The following is an 18,512-nucleotide window of genomic DNA, read 5'->3' as shown; positions in this document are numbered from 1 at the left end:
TTATGGAAGGTATTCTAGGGGTGCCCCATAGAGGGGGTATACACATTTTGGCAGCGTTAACTAGCATCATGGCTAGTAATCTGAAATATGGTATGTCGTCTGGTTTTTGGAGGTGTAGTAGGAGCTGAGCGGGTGAGTAATCTAGGTTGTATGTGGTAATTTTTTCGATTAATTTGTGGACTTGTTTCCAGAACGTCTGGATGCTGGGGCAAGTCCACCAAATGTGCAGGAGAGTGCCCAATTCATTTTGACATCTCAAACACTTCTCAGATTGAGATGTGTCATGTCTGTGTAGGATATTAGGGGTGAGATACCAGCGTGAAATCACTTTATAGTTTGCCTCTTGGGTGGAAACGTTTATAGAGCCTCTGTGGGCGTTTCGGTATATTACGTCCCAGGTGTCGCCTGTCAGTTCTGAGTCTGTCCCTAGCCCAAGCTTTGCAAGCTCTTCCCTCGTCTGATTGGGTATTGTTCCATAACATATTCTGTATCTTAGAGATGATATGACGTTGTGGCGTGCCACTTAGGCATATTTTTTCAAATTCAGTTAATGCCTCAGAAAGATCTGTTTTGTTTTTTATGCTGTCAACGAAATGCTTGAGTTGCCAGTAGTTTAGTGTTCTTAGCTTGTGTGTGTTCCAGGACTTTTCTATTTGTTCTTGAGTTAGCAATTTGCCTCTATGGACTATATGATATACACGTAGGCCTACTACTGGTTGCGTGTGTGATAACGGGTGATGGTCCATACCTGGTGGAAACTGAGGATTGGATAAGATTGGCGAGAGAGGGCCTGGAATTTTGGAGAGTTGAAATATAAAATTGGCCTGCCTAAAGAATTCCAGCGTGGGGCCTATTGTTGGGTGATTCTTAATGGTTTCTGTTAGGAGATTACATTTGGTCCAGGGGGTCCTGGTGATGGGGTGTGTGGAGAAACGAGTTTTCTAGAGCTATCCAGTCTTTTGTCTGTTGGTATGTGTGCCAGTCTATAATTCGTTGTAGCTGACATGCCCAGTAGTAGTGTTGTATGTCTGGTAGACCAATTCCCCCTTTGGCTTTTATTAGCTGGGTATACCTTATTCTGGGACCTTTTTGATTCCATATGAAGTTCCTGTTGATTCTGGAGATAGATTTTAGGAATGTGTTAGGAAGTTTAATAGGGAGGGAAGGTAAAGTACACGTGGTAAAATATTCATTTTATTCATTAATATGATATGTTTTCATATTTAATAGGAATGTTGGAAGTTATTTATTTGTGTGCACCAATAACGATTTTAGGATGTTTTTATGAACAAAAACATTTATTAAAACTTAAACACAACTGTCATGGGGTGTAAAAAATCATCAGTACTGTCTTTTACGTCTAGAGATTCTGTACTTTCTTAAAATAGATACTTCAGGAAGGGAAGGAGGAGGGGGGTTTGCAAAATTTCAAGACTATAATATGGGCCCAGGAAACATAATCTATATGTCATGTCATATGGGCATGTAAAAAAAAGCAATACCAGAGAACCAACAAAGGATCCCTTGACACCTGCATTTTTCCTACTATATCACAATTCAACCCTCATCAAGTCATACCTGATCAATGCAGTACTGGTCCCCATAATCCAACCGTGGTTTCAAAATAAATTAAAGCGGGAGTCCGCCGGGACTCCGCGTTTTTTTTTTTTTTAAAAGCCAGCAGCTACAAATACTGCAGCTGCTGACTTTTAAAATAGTGACACTTACCTGTCCAGCGCGCCCGCGATGTCGGCACCCGGAGCCGATCTCTAGATCGTCTGTCAGGTGCTGCCGCCGCCATCTTGAGTATGGGAATCAGGAAATGGAGCCTTTCGGCTTCATTTCCCGGTTCCCTACTGCGCATGCGCGAGCCGCGCTGCACAATAAGGATGGTCCCCACTGCCTCTGGGATCTGTGTGTTTCCCAGCAGGCAGCGTGGCACTTGCGGAAAGGGGCGGGCACTTGCGGAAAGGGGCGTAATCTACGCCCCTTTCCGCAGAGAGCTATCCCGGAAGTGGGTGCAGAATACCTGTACTGTACAGGTATCTGCACCCCCCTCCCCTCTGAAAGGTGCCAATTGTGGCGCCGGAGGGGGGGAGGGTTCCGATGAGCGGAAGGTCCACTTTAGGGTGGACCTCTGCTTTAAATAAAACTCATGGAGGACCTCATCAGCTACTCTAAATGAAACATTAAAACAAACATTTAAAGCCTTTAAAACCTTTGCTGCATTCTGGCTGATGTAGTATGACTCCAGGAAACACATTTTGCAGCTCAGCCTAATTATTGTGGCCCAAGTTACTCTCAAGTACACTTGACCTCCATGCAAGCTAAGCACAGAGATGTCCACCTGTATTGTATTGATTCCTCCTGTATTAAATTGTATTTTAACTGTACTGTCTGTCCTGTTGTAAAGCGCTGTGCAAATTATTTTTAGCGGCCCTTTACTGTCAAATTTGCGGCGCTATTCAGCCGCTAGCAGGCGGTTTTAACCCCGCTAGTGGCCGAGAAAGGGTTTTGGATAGTGGTGAGGGAATAGAACGCCTGTCAGGTTTTTTTTGTTCTCTGTGTCCCAGTTTGGGAGATTCACCCCCTTTATTTACCAGTAATCCCAAATTTTGGGTTGTGCCCAGAAAATTAATACAAGTAAAATCTTCCAAAGGGGAATTAGTTATGGTAACCTGAGTACCACAAGGAGATTCCCTTAAAGTGGTTGTAAAGGCACAATGTTTTTTACCTTTATGCATTCTATGCATGAAGATAAAAAACCTTCTGTGCGCAGCAGCCCCCCCAGCCCCTCTAATACTTACCTGAGCCCCCTCTCGAACCAGCAATGTCCACAAGATCCTTGCCTCTCCAAAGACTTGCACCCCTGATTGGCTATTGGCGCTGCTGTCAATCACAGCCAGTGATAATTATGAAAATACCTTTTTCTTTACTTGCTATTTTTTTCCCTAGGAAAGTGGAGTTAAGGTAGTTAAGGTCCAACTATATATATATATATCTTTTGTTATTCTGTATATAACAAAGATTATTAGTATACAGTTGGTTACACTGTTGATGATATATAAGAATTTATTTATTTATTTAAAAAAAATTGTAGTGTGCTTGACACACAAGCTAGCAAGTCAGTGCCAAGCAGTAAAAAGGTTAAAGAGGCACTTTAGTACTTTTGCTGTATTTTAGTATGAGAATAATATGCTTAATATAAATATTTTTTTCTTTTTAAACTGTATTATGAGCATTGTTTGTAATTATACATGTACATTAGGGCAGCCATAATGGGATGCCTTGCTTAACTTCTTATTCTTCAAAATCTCATAGACAAAGGGGATTATTTACGAAAGGCAAATTGACTTTGCACTGCTAGTGCACTTGGAAGTGCAGTCGCTCTAAATCTAAGCCCCTGTACACGCGGTCGGAGATTTCCACAACCAAATCCGTCGGATTTTGCCCTTCGGATTTTGTCCGTCGGATCTTGTCCGAAACTGTTGCATACACACGGTCGGACAAAGTTGGCGAAAAAATCCGATCTTTCAGAACGTGATGACGTCATTTCGTTACGATGGGACTACATTCAGGCTAGTAGCCAATAGCTTTGATGTAGAAATTTGATCTGAGCATGCGTGGCACTTGGTCCGATCAAAATTCTCTACACATGATCGGAGTATGTCCGATCGGCCCAGTTGGTCAGGAAATATTTCCAACATGTTGGAAAATTGGGTCCGACGGACATTCCGACGGAATCAGTCCGATGCATACCACACACAGTCGGATTATCTGACGACACGGTTCGATAGGACACATTCCGACGGATTCTCCGACCGTGTGTACAAGGGCTTAGGGGTAGATCTGAAATGAGTGGAAGCTCTGCTGATTTTATCATCCAATCATGTGTAAGCTAAAATGCTGTTTTTTATTTTCCTTTCATGTCCCGCTCGGATTTACTTCCAAGTGCACTTGCAGTGCATATATATATATATATATATATATATATATATATATATATATATATACATATATATATATATATATATATATATATATATATATATATATATATATATATACATATATTATACATTTTCAGATAAACCTTATGCTTACAGTCACTGTTAACCTACATCTGAATTGTTCGTTTTCTTGCTGTCTCTAGCGAGTGTCTTCACTAATAATCAAAATGGGAAACGTGTGTATTGGATTAGGTATATAAGATTTCTATTTGTGTGTGTGTGTATTTTTTCTATTAGTTGAAATAGATTGACTTGTCTTTTCTTCAGCCAGACTAACTATGCTACTAAGTAACTATTAAATGTATGCAGATTGGAAGATCACAGTGAAGTTAAAGAGGAACTGCAGTGAAATAAAAGCCATTGGATCAGTATGACAGCCAGGCAACAATTATTTTTAGAAGGAAGTCAGTAAAAGTATGGTAATCTGACAATTTCATAGTTCCCAATTATCTCAGATTCAGTAGGGCTATCCTAGAATTTTAACAAAATTCTGGTGTCCCGTGGATCCGGGCTGTGTCCTGTAGCCAAGTGCCAAAGCGCTAAAGAAGATTGTCCCTTTCAGGCTACTGCCCGCTTGCTCTCAGCCAGCAGTGCTGAGGTTTCTGCTGACAGGGGACATGGAATATGTCTCACTATACTACTATTTAGTCAGGGACTGGCAGGGGAGGCAAGTAGCAGCGAGGTCAACCGAGGAGCTTTGCAGGAACACAATGTCAGGCCATACAGAAAGCAACTGGCTCAGAGATTCCACCATAATGCAAGGAGTACTGAGACACAGCTGAGCAGAGCATTAGCTTTAAATCTTGCCAGGCTGATCAGTAGTTGGTGCAATGTCCTAGCTACTAGGTGTGTCCGAGGGGGGCAATGAGTACAAGAAATGGCGCAGCATGTACTGGGAGGGAGGGGCAGTGTGTAAAGGGAGGAGGAAATACGTGTTCATGGAGGGGTCAGTGTGCACGGAGGGGTGGCAGTGTGTACATGAAGCAGGGCAATGTGCACAGGGAGGGGGCAATGTGTGCAGGATAAAAGTGGAATAGTGTGTACTGTACAGGTAGGGGGGCAGTGTGCACAGGGGAAAGAAGGGCAATATGTGCCAATTTTTTTTTTGTCAACTTCCTAGTGGGGTTTTATTTGTTTTTTAAAATCAGACTCTACCACACCCAATATTCATCATAATTTAACTAAACCCACTTTTTGTGCAGTGCATGTAGTATGGCACAGGTCTTCATCTTCCTAAAGTGTCCCTCATTCTCAGTTGTTAAAGTCGGGAGTATGTAATTCCTTGTAGTCAATAAATGTAATGATGTCGTTCTGTATACTGTATGTATTCTACTTTTATTTTACATTCCTTTATAAATATATTTCTCCACATTTATGTAAAGGCCAAGCTGTCCAGCAAAATGACCGTAGCTAGGGAAAACTATGACTCCACCAGAAGTCTGTTTCAGCAGTGCGAGCAACAGTTTTTTTTTATATGTAAAAAGAGTGCAGCACAAAAAAAATAAACATTTTTAAAAAAGTGCATTTGTGTAAATACAAACAAATATACTAATATGCAGACAATCAATTTCATAGAAACAATAATAAAGTTTGAAGACACATGTGCAAAAGGACATCACATGTGAATAAAGTACAATAGTGCAAAAAAAAGTTAATGTAAAGCTGGATTCCATCAAAGAAAGTCCCATGGGAGAAAAGAGTGTTTGGAAATGATGAGCATACACCTGACGGCGTGACACCCATCACTATAATCAAAAATGGAGGCTTACCGGAAAGCCAGCGACCCCTCTTACTCAGAGAGGTCACACAGCGCTTGGTTGGATTTCTGATCTACTGAGAAAGAAACCCAGACGTTCCTCACCTATGGCCGTGGATGGTGTACACCAGGAGGTTCACAGCAACTCAGAATACATGATGCAGTATTAGGAAGCCTTGATAGCAGAATGTTTAGGAGACAAAAGGACTCCACAAAATATATAAAAAAACATTTTTTTCCCTCAGTTTAGGCCGATACGTATTCTTCTACATATTTTTGGTAAAAAAAATCGCAATAAGCAATTATTGATTGGTTTGCGCAAAAGTTATAGCGTTTACAAAATAGGAATAGTTTTATAGCATTTTTATTAATAATTTTTAATAATTTTTTTTTTACTAGTAATGGCGGCGATCAGCGATTTTTATTGTGACTGCGACATTGTGGGGGACCCATCGGACATTTTTGACACATTTTTGGGACCATTGCCATTTATACAGTAATCACTGCTATATAAATGCAGTGATTCCTGTGTAAATGACACTGGCAGTGAAGGGGTTAACCAGTGGGTGGCAGTGTAGGGGTTAAGTGTTCCTAGGGGTGTGTTACTAACTGTGGGGGGGTTGGGCTTTCATTTAGTGAACACTGATCTCATCTCCAATCACATGGAGCAGAGATCAGCGTCACTAGTTGCTAGGCAGAATGGAGAAATGCTGTTTACAACGGCATTTCTTCATTTGGCCGTTCCGTGAGATGATCGCGGGTATGCCTGCGGCGATCGAGTCCACGGGTCCCGCGACCGGACTCACGGGGGTCCCGACCAGCGCGGGAGCGCGCCGCCGGCGGCGCGCTCCCGATGGCAGGGCGGCAAATTTAAAGGGACGTACATGTACGCCCATTTGCCTGCCCATGCCATTCTGTCGACGTACATCGTCGTGCGCTGGTCGGCAAGTGGTTAAACAATACACTACATAAATGTCCAAGCTATGATCATGTCACAATCAATAGTTCAAACAGATAAATTCCTTGTGAGTTTCAAGCAGCGATCACACAGGCGCAGCAGCATGTGTACGGAACTATCCCAGGGATATTGTCTACTCCCACTGGCCACAGTCTGGCTCCCCTAAAGGCAGAAGGACAGTAATCTGGCCTTTTGTTCAGAAAGTTTGGAAACCCCTGATTTAAACCATTGCTATTGAGACTCGGTTCACACTGGGGCAACTTGTCAGGCGACTTAGCTACCTGACAAGTCGCGCTCTATTCTGTACAATGGCACTGTTCTAATAGGAGCGACACAAGTCCCTCCGACTTAGAAAAAGGTTCCTGTACTACTTTTGGGGTGACTTCAGGCAACTTGCATTGACTTCTATACAGAAGTAATTTTGCAAGCCGCCTCTGAAGTCGGATTCAGGTCGCCTGAGGCAGTCTCGCTGCAAGTCGTGCTGCCTCAGTGTGAACCGACCCTTAAGGTAATCATTGTAAACACCCTTGACAGTGTTATAGCTTGTCCCCTTTCACAGTTACCTTTACTCAACAACATTGCATGAACTTTAATTGTGGAGAAAAATATAAAAAGGCATATGAAATAAAAAGTACATTTACAAAATATTATCATTACACAATATATTTACACGTGAATATCAATATATAATAATTTTAAAATAGTGGTCCTTTGGAACTGAACTCTATGCTAACAGCTAAATACACAGATGAAATGCATATACGGGATCTATTTTACCAGGCAAAACCTCTATTTCTGTCCATCCAGACCTGAGATTTGCATAGAGTTGCCAATAAGTGCAGCCCTGTCTGTCAGGATGGAATACTTAAATTATATCTGCTGCTGTTTCACTTCTACTTATAAATCTCCTCTCCTTCCAACCCTCACCTCTACACAGCAACTGGACAGTGAACAGTGAAGCAGCACACTAATCAGCATATCTATTGTTCTGCTGTCTCCTACACTAAACATGCTCCTTGCCCTACATCACCCCCTGATTTGTTCCTTGTGCTGTTTCTCCCTCTTCAAACTTTGCTGCATGAGGACTACAAGATGCTAATATCAGGTCAGAATCATGTGCTTGTATTTGAAAAATGATTTATTAATCACTTTAACCTCCCTGGCTGTATGATTAGTTCTGGTTTTAGGTGCTGAAAGCGGTACAATTATTTTGCATGGAAATTTGGCATTTTATATTGTAGTCCTGTAATTCTTAGGAATAACTCTCTTAAATCTGTTCAAACCAGAGTCTAGCAGACACCCCGGGTATGATAAAGTTTATAATATAATAAATAATAATAAAAAATATTCAATAATGTAATCAAATCCAAAAACATTGAAATTTGCTCATTTGCAGAATTGTCGCTGTCATTAGATTTAGTGTTTGATGACGAATTTCCCCACAAATCGCTATCGCTCAATTCTGCAAGTGATTATAATTTATTATCACTGTTTTCTAGTTGGTCTAAAATCACTTTTGACATAAAGGGACATTTTTTGGTTGCTATGGACAATCTCCAAATTCCAGGCAGAAAAAACAGTATTTATAATATAAAAGTGCACGCAGGGCACTGCACAGACCACTAGGGACAAAGGGGGTGTATCATTATTTTATACAGTACTGTAATCTGTAAGATTACAGTACTGTGTATGTTTTGTGTGTTTTTACTTTTTTGAATTTGGCGCCGATCTCCACTCCCGTGCGCCGTAACGTCGCAGGGAACGGAGCTCGGCGGCACTCGGGCACTGTGTGAATATGAGTGGAGGACAGCTCGATCACACAGCTCGGAGGACATCGCTGGATCCAGGGGACAAGGTAAGTAACTTCTCCCTGTATCCAGCAATGCGATCCCGAGTCTGGCTCGGGGTTATCGCTTATGATAGTAAAATCCCAACCCAAGCCAGACTCGGGATCACCGCCAGGGAGGTTAAAGAGATCTATGATCAAAATGTAAAAAAATATAATCATTCCACAAAGCATTGTCAATTATTGTAGGCTACTCCTATTATTCTGAAAGACCTTGAAGTCTGCAAACTTGTGAAAAATCCCACACTTATTGACTCACATTTATCTTGAATTCTCTGACACTATCGGGGTTATTTATGAAAGGCAAATCCACGTTGCACTGCAAGTGCACTTGAAAGTACACTGTCAAGTGCAGTTACTGTAAATCTAAGGGGTAGATCTGAAATGAGGGGATGCCACCCTCGGATCTACAGCAACTACACTTCCAAGTGTACTCTCAGTGCACTTTCAAGTGCACTTGTAGTACAAAGTGGATTTGCCTTTAGTATATAACCCCCTATGTCCTGTGTGTAGGCACTAGTATATCACACATTTCACAGAGCCTTCTGAATTTAAGAGGTGCTGAGAAGAGGGGTTTTAGGAGGTGGAGTCAGTACTGGAATCACAGCTTGCAGACAGCAAGATTCCATGGGATATGTAGTCCTTGAAATGAAAAGAAAGTGTAGACCAAGCTATAGAGCTGGTTTAGGGTGTGGATGGTTACAATAAAGGTATTCTCCTAACACTGGAGGTGTAATAAGCTTCTATGTTTTGAGACTTTACTTATGAGGCTCGAGCCGTTCTGTTTTACCTTAAATGTACAATATAGCAAAACCTTGAGTTCTGCTCTCCAGAAGTTGTTTGACTTTTATACAGGCATACCCCACTTTTAAGTACATAATGGGGTTTATTTACTAAAGTTAGAAAGTGCAAAATCAGTCTCACAACTGCATAGAAACCAATGAGCTTCCAAGTTTTATTACCCAAGCTTTATTGAACAAGTCAAAGTTAGAAGCTCATTGGTTTTTATGCAGAAGTTAGCATTATTTTACACTTTCCAGCTTTAGTAAATAAACCCCATTGTGTACTTAAAAGTGGGGTATGCCTGTAATAATATTACATGGAGCTCGGAACTCTGACAACATTCTTGTTTTATCCCATTGTGGAATCTACTTTTCTGTTTTTGCTATACAGGCATACCCCACGTTTAAGTACACAATGGGGTTTATTTACTAAAGCCAGAAAGTGCAAAATCGGGCTCACTTCTGCATAGAGACCAATGAGCTTATAACCCCAGCTTGTTCAATTAACCTTTGATAATAAAACCTGGAAGCTCATTGGTTTCTATGCAGGAGTGAGCCTGATTTTGCACTTTCCAGCTTTAGTAAATAAACCCCATTGTGTACTTAAAAGTGGGGTATGCCTGTACACCATGTAACCGTCTCATTGTTTATTTTGTTCCCTGTTCACTCTACTATGCAAATAAAATCTTTTGTAAAAGAAATGAAAAGAAAACTGCAGATTGAAGCTGCAAAGCATGCCGGTGTTCTGGCAGATAGTGTCCTGCCATCATATAGTGTCCGCCCCGTACTGCGCATGCGCATTACGGGGCAGAAGAAGCTTCGGAAAATCCCCGAAGCTGAACGGCGCCTGCGCCGTGAGTGGAGGTGGTAGCCCCCCCATCCAAGCAGACATAGGGTTCGGAAAATTAGAGGGCCCCTCGCGGCGAGCTTCGCTCGCCACGCTTGGGGCTCAGCCTCGCTGAGCTCGGCTCTTTTTTATTCCTACTCTATGTCCACTTGGATGGTGGGGCTAGAACCTGGACTCACGACGCAGGTGCCGTGAATCCTCGGCTATTTTCGGACTCTGTGTTGCTGTGTACTGCGCATGCGCAGTACACAGCAGACACTATCTGATGGGGGACCTTATATGATGGGACACCGGAATCAAGGACGTTGTGGAAAGAGACGGCCAACAGACAGGCAGCACTCACAACATGAAAGAAGATTTTTCAAGTAGGCTTATATGGATTGTCAAAAAAAAACTATTGTTTGTATTGCTGTTACACTGCTGCTGTTATAAAATGAAAGTATGTTGTGGCCATAGATTTCTTTTGATTTGTGCTGATTATATCTGCTTGGAGTGCAGCTTTCAGCAGCATGTCTTCATCTGTTTTAAAATGTTTAATATTGAATATCTCTACATAAGGAGAATTATTCTTCCAGCTCATGCACTATCATCAATATAACACATGATTTGTATTAAGAGAAAATACCACAATGGTTCTTATTGAGCTGACAATACACTTATGTGATTTATTAACAGTAAATAACATTGCCAAAATATGAAAATGTTTTCCAGCATTCATCATAAGAAACTGGACATTATACTTAAGGATGCAAACAGGTTATACCCAAAGTTACAAATGATTCAGGAGAATTAAAGGCTAAGTTCACCTTTAAAAGAAAACAACAAAATGCACCTATTTTTGCAGGTAAAAAATTTGCATTTATTTTATTTTTTACTGGAGCCTATAGAGCATTGTACCCTTGATAAGCATTGGGAAGTTCAGGAAGTAAAAAATGGAGGGGGGATATTCTATGGCCAAGGGACTAGGTAGGCAGAAGCAACAAGTTAATCATTGGACCCTGTGACCATAGGCTGCCGACCTTTCCTCAAATCTTCCTTCAATAGCAAACATTTCAGAAAAGCAATCTGGAGCAGTTCTTGGGAGATGGATTTTTCTTCAACCCATCAGGAGATATTAAAATACCTGACAAAACTTTTCTGGTCTTACTCCTCCCAGGCACAGAACAGTACCTTTCCTGCAAGTGTTGCTCTTGCGCCCCTTTCCTGTTTCGTAAGGGAAAGGTTCACCCATATTTATAGTGTAGCATGTAACATGTTCAAGCAGATGTTCTCCTTATCCCCCTCACCCCTTTCCCTATGACAGTTAAAATAATCTAAATACATTCCAGGTGTATTAAAACAAAAAGTATGCAAAGTTTTAAAGTTTGGTTTCTTTAGAAGCAGCAACATTCTGAGTAAAAGTACAAACAAATGGCAACTGTCCCAACCTATAACTGGCCTTAACAACAAGGAGCACATGTAAGGGTGACGCATGTCAAACAAAAACAAATAACAATTCTCAGCTCAACTTAGCAGCCAACCTGCAACCAACCAAATTATCCTGTCTAATGCCTCATACACACAATTGTTGGCCAACAAAATCGTGGAATTTTGTCCTAAGGGCGTTGTCTCAAATTTTTCATGCATACATACGGCCACACAATTGTTGGCCTACAATTATGATTGTAGTCACATACTACGTTTTTTCCCAGCTCTTTAATACCACCCTTTGGGCTCCTTCTGCGAAATTTCGTGTTAGCAGAAGTTTGGTGAGGGTTGATTCACACTATTCATTTCACACTTTTCAGTTTGTTTCTGAAAGGCCTTCGTCAACCAGACATGTTGCGGAATCAGATGAGTTAACATGTTATTTATTATTGGCTTTGGAGTTATTGCTTTGACATTTTTTTTTGGTTGAATAATGGTTCTATTGGTACATAGCATGTCTAATTGTATTTGTTTTCTTTTTTTAATGCACAATAAAAAAATGTGGAGAATAATACTTGGCTATGTGTTTTACTTCAAATGACATTTTGGGAGTAGGCAGTTACATTTAGAAAAATACAATGTAAAATTGACAAGGGACACCAATATAGCTGTATCTTTGATCTTAAAAAACGCGGGATAATAGTGTTGTGGTAACTTGCCCAAATAAAAAAAAAAAAAGCATAATAATATTATTCTTGATATCACTAGAAAAAAAAGCCTTTGAAAATTTGTTTGCAATAATTCCATCAGTATCACCAGCAAAGCAGCTTCATTATCCTATTAAAGAAAAAGAGAATATGCGCTGCATTTCGAGATTTCATAATTTCACGAATGTTAATTCTCCATTATGAACACTAATTTACAAGACCGACTGCTTCTGGCTCGGCCTTGCTTTCGGGCATGCATGTTTGTACTTTGGACTTTTGTCCGACAGAGTTGTGTACACACGATCGGAAAATCCGACAACACACATTTGTTGGCAGAAAATTTGAAGACATGCTAGCCAACATGTGTTGGTGGAAAGTCTGACAACAATTGTCAGATGGAGCATACACACAGTCAGATTTTCCACCAACAGCCTGACATCCAACATTTCCCATCGGAAAGTCTGATCATGTGTATGGCCTTTACAGTTCATGTTAAAAACAGGGGTTTAGTTTGCACACTTTTGCAAATACATGCGTAAGCTGCAGAGCCTTTTCACGGCACCCCAGTATTATTTGCAGTCCTATCTCTATAAATTTTCAGAGCTTCTATAGTAGGAGTCCAGCATGCTGGACACCTACCTTAGCTGCCATTGTGCTATTTGCTGGGTGTCTAGTGCGTCCCCCATGCCTTTAAGAAAAAGTGGGCTCCCTCCGGGCATACCTGCCCTCAATCTATTGATTACTATATATGTGCTCCTACTATATGTGTGCAAACAAAATCCCTGATTTTAACATGAACGGACAGATAGGACAATTTGGTTTGTTGCAGGCTGGCTGGTAAGTTGAGTTGGGAATTTTTCTTAGTTTTTTTTAACATCCTAAATAAAGTCAGTCCCTTGTCAGCAGTTGCAGATTGGGATACCTGCTCTCTGTGTGGAAGCAATAGTCTTATTGAAGAGGTCTAAAATGCTCCAAACTGAGTCAAACTTATAGCTCTACAATCAGAAAAAAAAGTTTACCAGCTTATTGGAGAGAGCTTGCTCTGAATCATTAGAGAGTGTGTGTCAGATTACACACAATGCAAACACTACAGGTAGACTTTATGTCCACCGATGGCTTTATCATACATATTTAAATATTTTGTTCTATTGTCTTCATGTACAAGTTATGATTGTTGTAGCAGCATGAATGAATATTTCAGTCAAATAATATTTGTAGACATATACAAACATAATAAGACCATTTCTTACCTTTTTTCTGCGCAGCCTAACTTGGTCATAAATATCCTCATAAGCAGAAATATTATCTTTACGTTGTATACAGTGGACATTATCTTTTGAACTTGCTCCTTGAAAGTCTTCTTTTGAAACATGTAACCCATCTCCTATAGTATTATCATAAAGCTGAGCATTATCCCCTTCTTGGCAGAGAGAATGAGACCCACTGCAAATTGCAGACCCTGTTTTTGTTTCCAGCTGAGAAGAAACACAAGTAATTGGATTGTTAGATGGGTCATCTGACTCTTCATCACAGATGTTTTGTCCTTTACCATCAATTGAAACATCAGATTTTCTTCGCTGTTGTGCAACTCTAGCAGAACGTAACAGCTGTTCTCTACCTGGCAAATCAATTTCCTCCAAATCTCTATCATTGCCTATTATTTCTTTTGCTGAAACTTTTATAGACGATTCTTTTAAAACATCCAAATTATTGATTTTGGTTTCATCTATATGTTTCTCTTCTGCAAGCCTGTCCTCTTGCGCACTAGCAATTATATCATTAAGTTTACACTTTTTGTCATAATCCTCAGTAGTGTTCTTCTCCGATAAGGTCCTTTCCAGTGGGTTTCTTTCTTTGTGACAAGGAAGACATATGTCATTCTTTAGGTTATGTTCTCCATCATTAGCTGAGAAGCAAGACATAGCTTCTTGGTTGATTTTAGAAGATGCACAATGATCTTCCATATCTAGGTTATCATTTTCATCAAGTTCTTTGTGGTCCTGGGGTCCAAGAAGGCCACCACAGTCCAGTGAATCTCTATCATCTGTTAAAAAAAGCTTCTCCTCGTGCTCTTCTGTAGAATTTCCAAGTTCTTCCATAGCTGACATTAAATTATGCTCTTTAAATCCATTGCAGCATAGAGTATCACAGCCAAAACTAGTATAAGACAGCCCTGTCCATTGTGTTACATGGTCTTCCCAGCTTCTCTGAATAACTACAGACATATCACAAAATAAACCTCCAGATAAACTTTGCAGACAGCAAAACATGTGACTGAAATATGGGAACCAAGGAATTGACCGGGTAAAGTATCATCTGCAAAAAAACAAGAAGATTAATTAATTATGACCAAAATGTTGACAAACTATGAACTAGCAATACAGAAACCTTTGTTTGAATGAAAAGAGACTGTTTTTGTGGTGCCACATACTGTGTATTGCTCTGTGCCAACTTTTCCACAATATGATTCATTTTATTTTAGTCATAGGATAACTCATTTTATGCATTTAATTTCTATAAAACCTTATGACTTTGTACACATAATCTAGTTACCACTAGCCTGAAAATTAACTAAACAAACCCAGTGAGAATTCCATTCATGTCTTGCAAACATTTCCTTTATATTTATTTAGACATTAAGGTTTAAATAAAATATGTAGCATTTGTTTGACATAAAAACTATTTATAACAGAATAACAAATTATATTAAAAAAAGGTTCTTCCTTGAATTTACAACATAATTGTTCTTAAACAGAAGAAAGGTCCTTCTTGGAAGAAGAGGTGTTGAAATCTGCATGTAAACTGCAATGTGTAGTTGATGAAGAACATGTATTTTGAAGGCCTATGTGTTAAAACACCAGTTGCTTAAGTTAGGTTGTAAATAATAAAAGATAAACTGATTTGAAAATCATGCAAACTGGAAAAAAAAAGCTACTTTTTTGATTTGGCAGAATACAGTATATGAAGGCAGATTTATCCACTGTGCTGAGAATCATACAGTGCATAATTCATGATTACTTTTGTTCCTGATTTGCTTGATTACTGCCAGATGAACAGATATGCATGCACATATTGAGGCAAAGCAAAAATATGATGAAATTACCGTACTGTTTTAAATATGATTATTCTTAAATTCAGTTCAAAGAGACACTTTAAAGTACATCTAAAACCAAAACTTTTTGGAAAAAGTATCAAATGGTTGTAATTTTGTCACATCTGCAACCACACTAGAGAGATTCACCTTCTCCATTTGTCAGGCTCTGTGGGCCTTTATTACACTGGGTAGTAGATTCGCTGACTAGAACACTGGATCTTCTATGTCCATTAACTGTCATTTCCATAGGAAGGAATACTTTAATAAAAAAAAGTACAGAAAAATAAAAAAAAATGGGCAGCACAGTGGTGTAGTGGTTAGAACTCTCACCTAGCAGTAAAAAAGGGGTCGCTGGTTCAAATCCCAACTACAACACTACCTGCCTGGAGCTTGCATGGTCTCCATGTGACTACATGGGCTCACTCCAGGCACCCCAGCTTCATCCTAAACTCCAAAGACATGCTGGTAGGTTAATTGGCTTCTGTGTAAATTGGCCCTAACATGAATGTGAGTTAGGGACCTTAGATTGTAAGCTCCTTGAGGGTGGGGACCAATGTGAATGTACAATGTATGTGTAAATTGATGGTGCTATATAAATAAGCATCTTAAATAATAATAAAAAAGCAAAAAAAAAAAAGTTAAAGTATACTCTCTAAGGCCTCATTCACACTGGCACTGTCAAACCTTCATTTATAAGTCTTTAGAGGATATGCATAAGTGCATATAAATACATGTAATGGTTTTTCAATGGTTCCATTCTTACTTTGCATTTACCTGCATTTAGGCACAGTCAGTTTAGCTGCATTTAAAGAAAATAGAATTATGGAAGCCCAGGGTCAGATTTGAAACATAAAAGTTGCTAAATGCATGTAAACAGGACTAAATTCTAAACCTGCTTTAACACAGGGATATTTAAACACAGGAAAAAAGTAAAATGCTACGCATACATTTTTTTATACTTCCCAGATGATTTAGAAAAGAGGAGTTGCCAGTGTGAATGAGGCCTTATCCTAAGAAACCATTTAGGACCCATTCACACCAGCGACGTTATAACTCTTTTTTTTGTTGTATAACATTAATGAATGTCAAACTGACATTTCATTCACCTTCATGCATTGCAGTGCGTGTGTGTCCTACTTTTTTCAGTGAACACCACCACAATGCAGTAGTATAAATGAAACACACAGGACACAAGGCAATTGCCCTGTCTATGCAGCGGGCTGTGTTTGGCAAGACTGTGAGACTGAAAGTCATTTGGTATGAATATGAATGGGCAATTGCAACCTTAACCCCCCTGACCGTCTTCCCGAGTCTGGCTCGGGGTGGAAATTTTGTACCATTAGCGGTAACCCCGAGCCAGACTCGGGACCGCATCGCTGGATCCAGGAGGAGGTTTACTTACCTTCTCCCTCGGATCCAGCGTTGTCTCCCCGCTGTACGAGCGAGCCGTGTCTCGCTCGATCTATCACGGACCCGATCTCCGTTCCCTGCGAGCGTTGCGACGCACGGGGACGGAGATCGACGCCAAATTCAAAAAGTGAAACACACAGTATACATACAGTATAATGTAATCTTACAGATTACATTGCTGTATGTAAATATTTCACATCCCCTTTGTCCCTAGTGGTCTGCCCAGTGCCCTGCATGCAGTTTTATATTATAAAAACTGTTCTTTATGCCAGGAAACTGGAGATTGCCCATAGGAACCAAAACTGTCCCTTTACATCAAAAATGGTTTTAGACCAGCTAGAAAATAGCGATAATAAATTGGAATCACTCGCAGAATTGAGCGATAGCGATTTGTGGGGAGATCCGTCATCAAAAACTGAAAAGTAATGACAGTGACAATTCTGCAACTGAGCAAATTTCAGTGTTTTAGATTTGATTACATTATTGAATAATTTTTATTATTGTTATATTATTATTTGGTACAATTATTTATAGTTATTTATTATATTATAATTTATGATTTCATTTTTCAAACTTTATTAAACCCGGGATGTATGCTAGACTCTGGTTTGGACAGATTTAAGAGAGTTATTCCTAAGAATTACAGGACTACAATATAAAACGCCAAATTTTCATGCAAAATAATTGTACCGCTTTTAGCACCTAAAATCCGAAATAATCGTACCGCCAGGGAGGTTAAAGTATAACTAAAGGCAAAACCTTTTTTTTTTTTTGGTTTTGGAAAGAGTGGAGAAGGATAAGAGCACCTGTCAGGCTTTTATTGTTGCATGTGCCTCCATTAGTGAGATTCACCTTCTAATTTTGTCCTGTCTACCATTATTATAGCAAGTGAACATAATAGAAAACCCCAAATCTTGGTCTATTATGAGAACAAGATGGGGGGGGGGATCTTTCAATGGGGACACTAGCTCTGGTGACCTTGGTGACTCCCTCACTTTGGGGGGATTTCCTCCTACTCCCTGTTTTGGCTATGGAACAGGAAGTGAAGGGAAATTGAAATGGAACATTGATAAGAAAAGGAAAACAGGGTCTATGGTTCCCCTTTACTCTATCCAAAAGGGAAAAAAAACGTTTTTCCTTTAGTTTCACTTTAACAACCATCCAAAACTACCTTCTTTAACTTCCCTGGTGGTATAATTATGTCAGAATTTAGGTGCTGAAAGCAGTACAATTATTTTGCATGGAAATTTGGCGTTTTATATTGTAGGCCTGTAATTCTTAGGAATAACTCACTTAAATCTGTCCAAACCAGAGTCTAGTAGACATCCCGGGTATGATAACGTTTGAAAAACAAAATCATAAATTAAAATATAGTAAATAACTATAAATAATTATACCAAATAATAATATAATAATAATAAACATTATTCCAAAATGTAATCAAATCAAAAACACTGAAATTTGCTCAGTTGCAGAATTGTCACTGTCATTACTTTTAAGCATTTGATGACGGATCTCCCCACAAATCACTTTCGCTCAATTCTGCGAGTGATTCTAATTTATTGTCGCTGTTTTCTAGCTGATCTAAAACCACTTTTGATGTAAAGGGACAGTTTTGGTTGCTATGGACAATCTCCAGTTTCCAGGCAGAAAGAACAGTTTTTATAATATAAAACTGCATGCAGGACACTGGAG

General features: G+C 39.7%; 1 protein-coding gene across 1 annotated transcript in view; it reads right to left on the bottom strand.

Annotated features, from left to right (window-relative positions):
• The window catches only part of DLC1 (DLC1 Rho GTPase activating protein), a 539,422-nt gene extending 524,805 nt beyond the window's left edge, over nucleotides 1–14,617 (bottom strand). The window contains exon 1 of the mRNA XM_077477428.1: nucleotides 13,564–14,617. Within this exon, the coding sequence (XP_077333554.1) occupies nucleotides 13,564–14,583 (1,020 nt within the window). The 5' untranslated portion in view covers nucleotides 14,584–14,617. The remainder of the gene's footprint in view (nucleotides 1–13,563) is intronic.
• Nucleotides 14,618–18,512: the final 3,895 nt, after the last annotated feature.

Source organism: Lithobates pipiens, unplaced genomic scaffold, assembly GCF_037356315.1.
Source record: "Lithobates pipiens isolate NorthernLeopardFrog02 unplaced genomic scaffold, aLitPip1_a1.2 Scaffold_13, whole genome shotgun sequence".
In the NCBI taxonomy this organism is placed as follows: Eukaryota; Metazoa; Chordata; class Amphibia; order Anura; family Ranidae; genus Lithobates; species Lithobates pipiens.
Note: the sequence above shows the minus strand (reverse complement) of the source record. Positions and strands in the feature narration are given on the sequence as shown.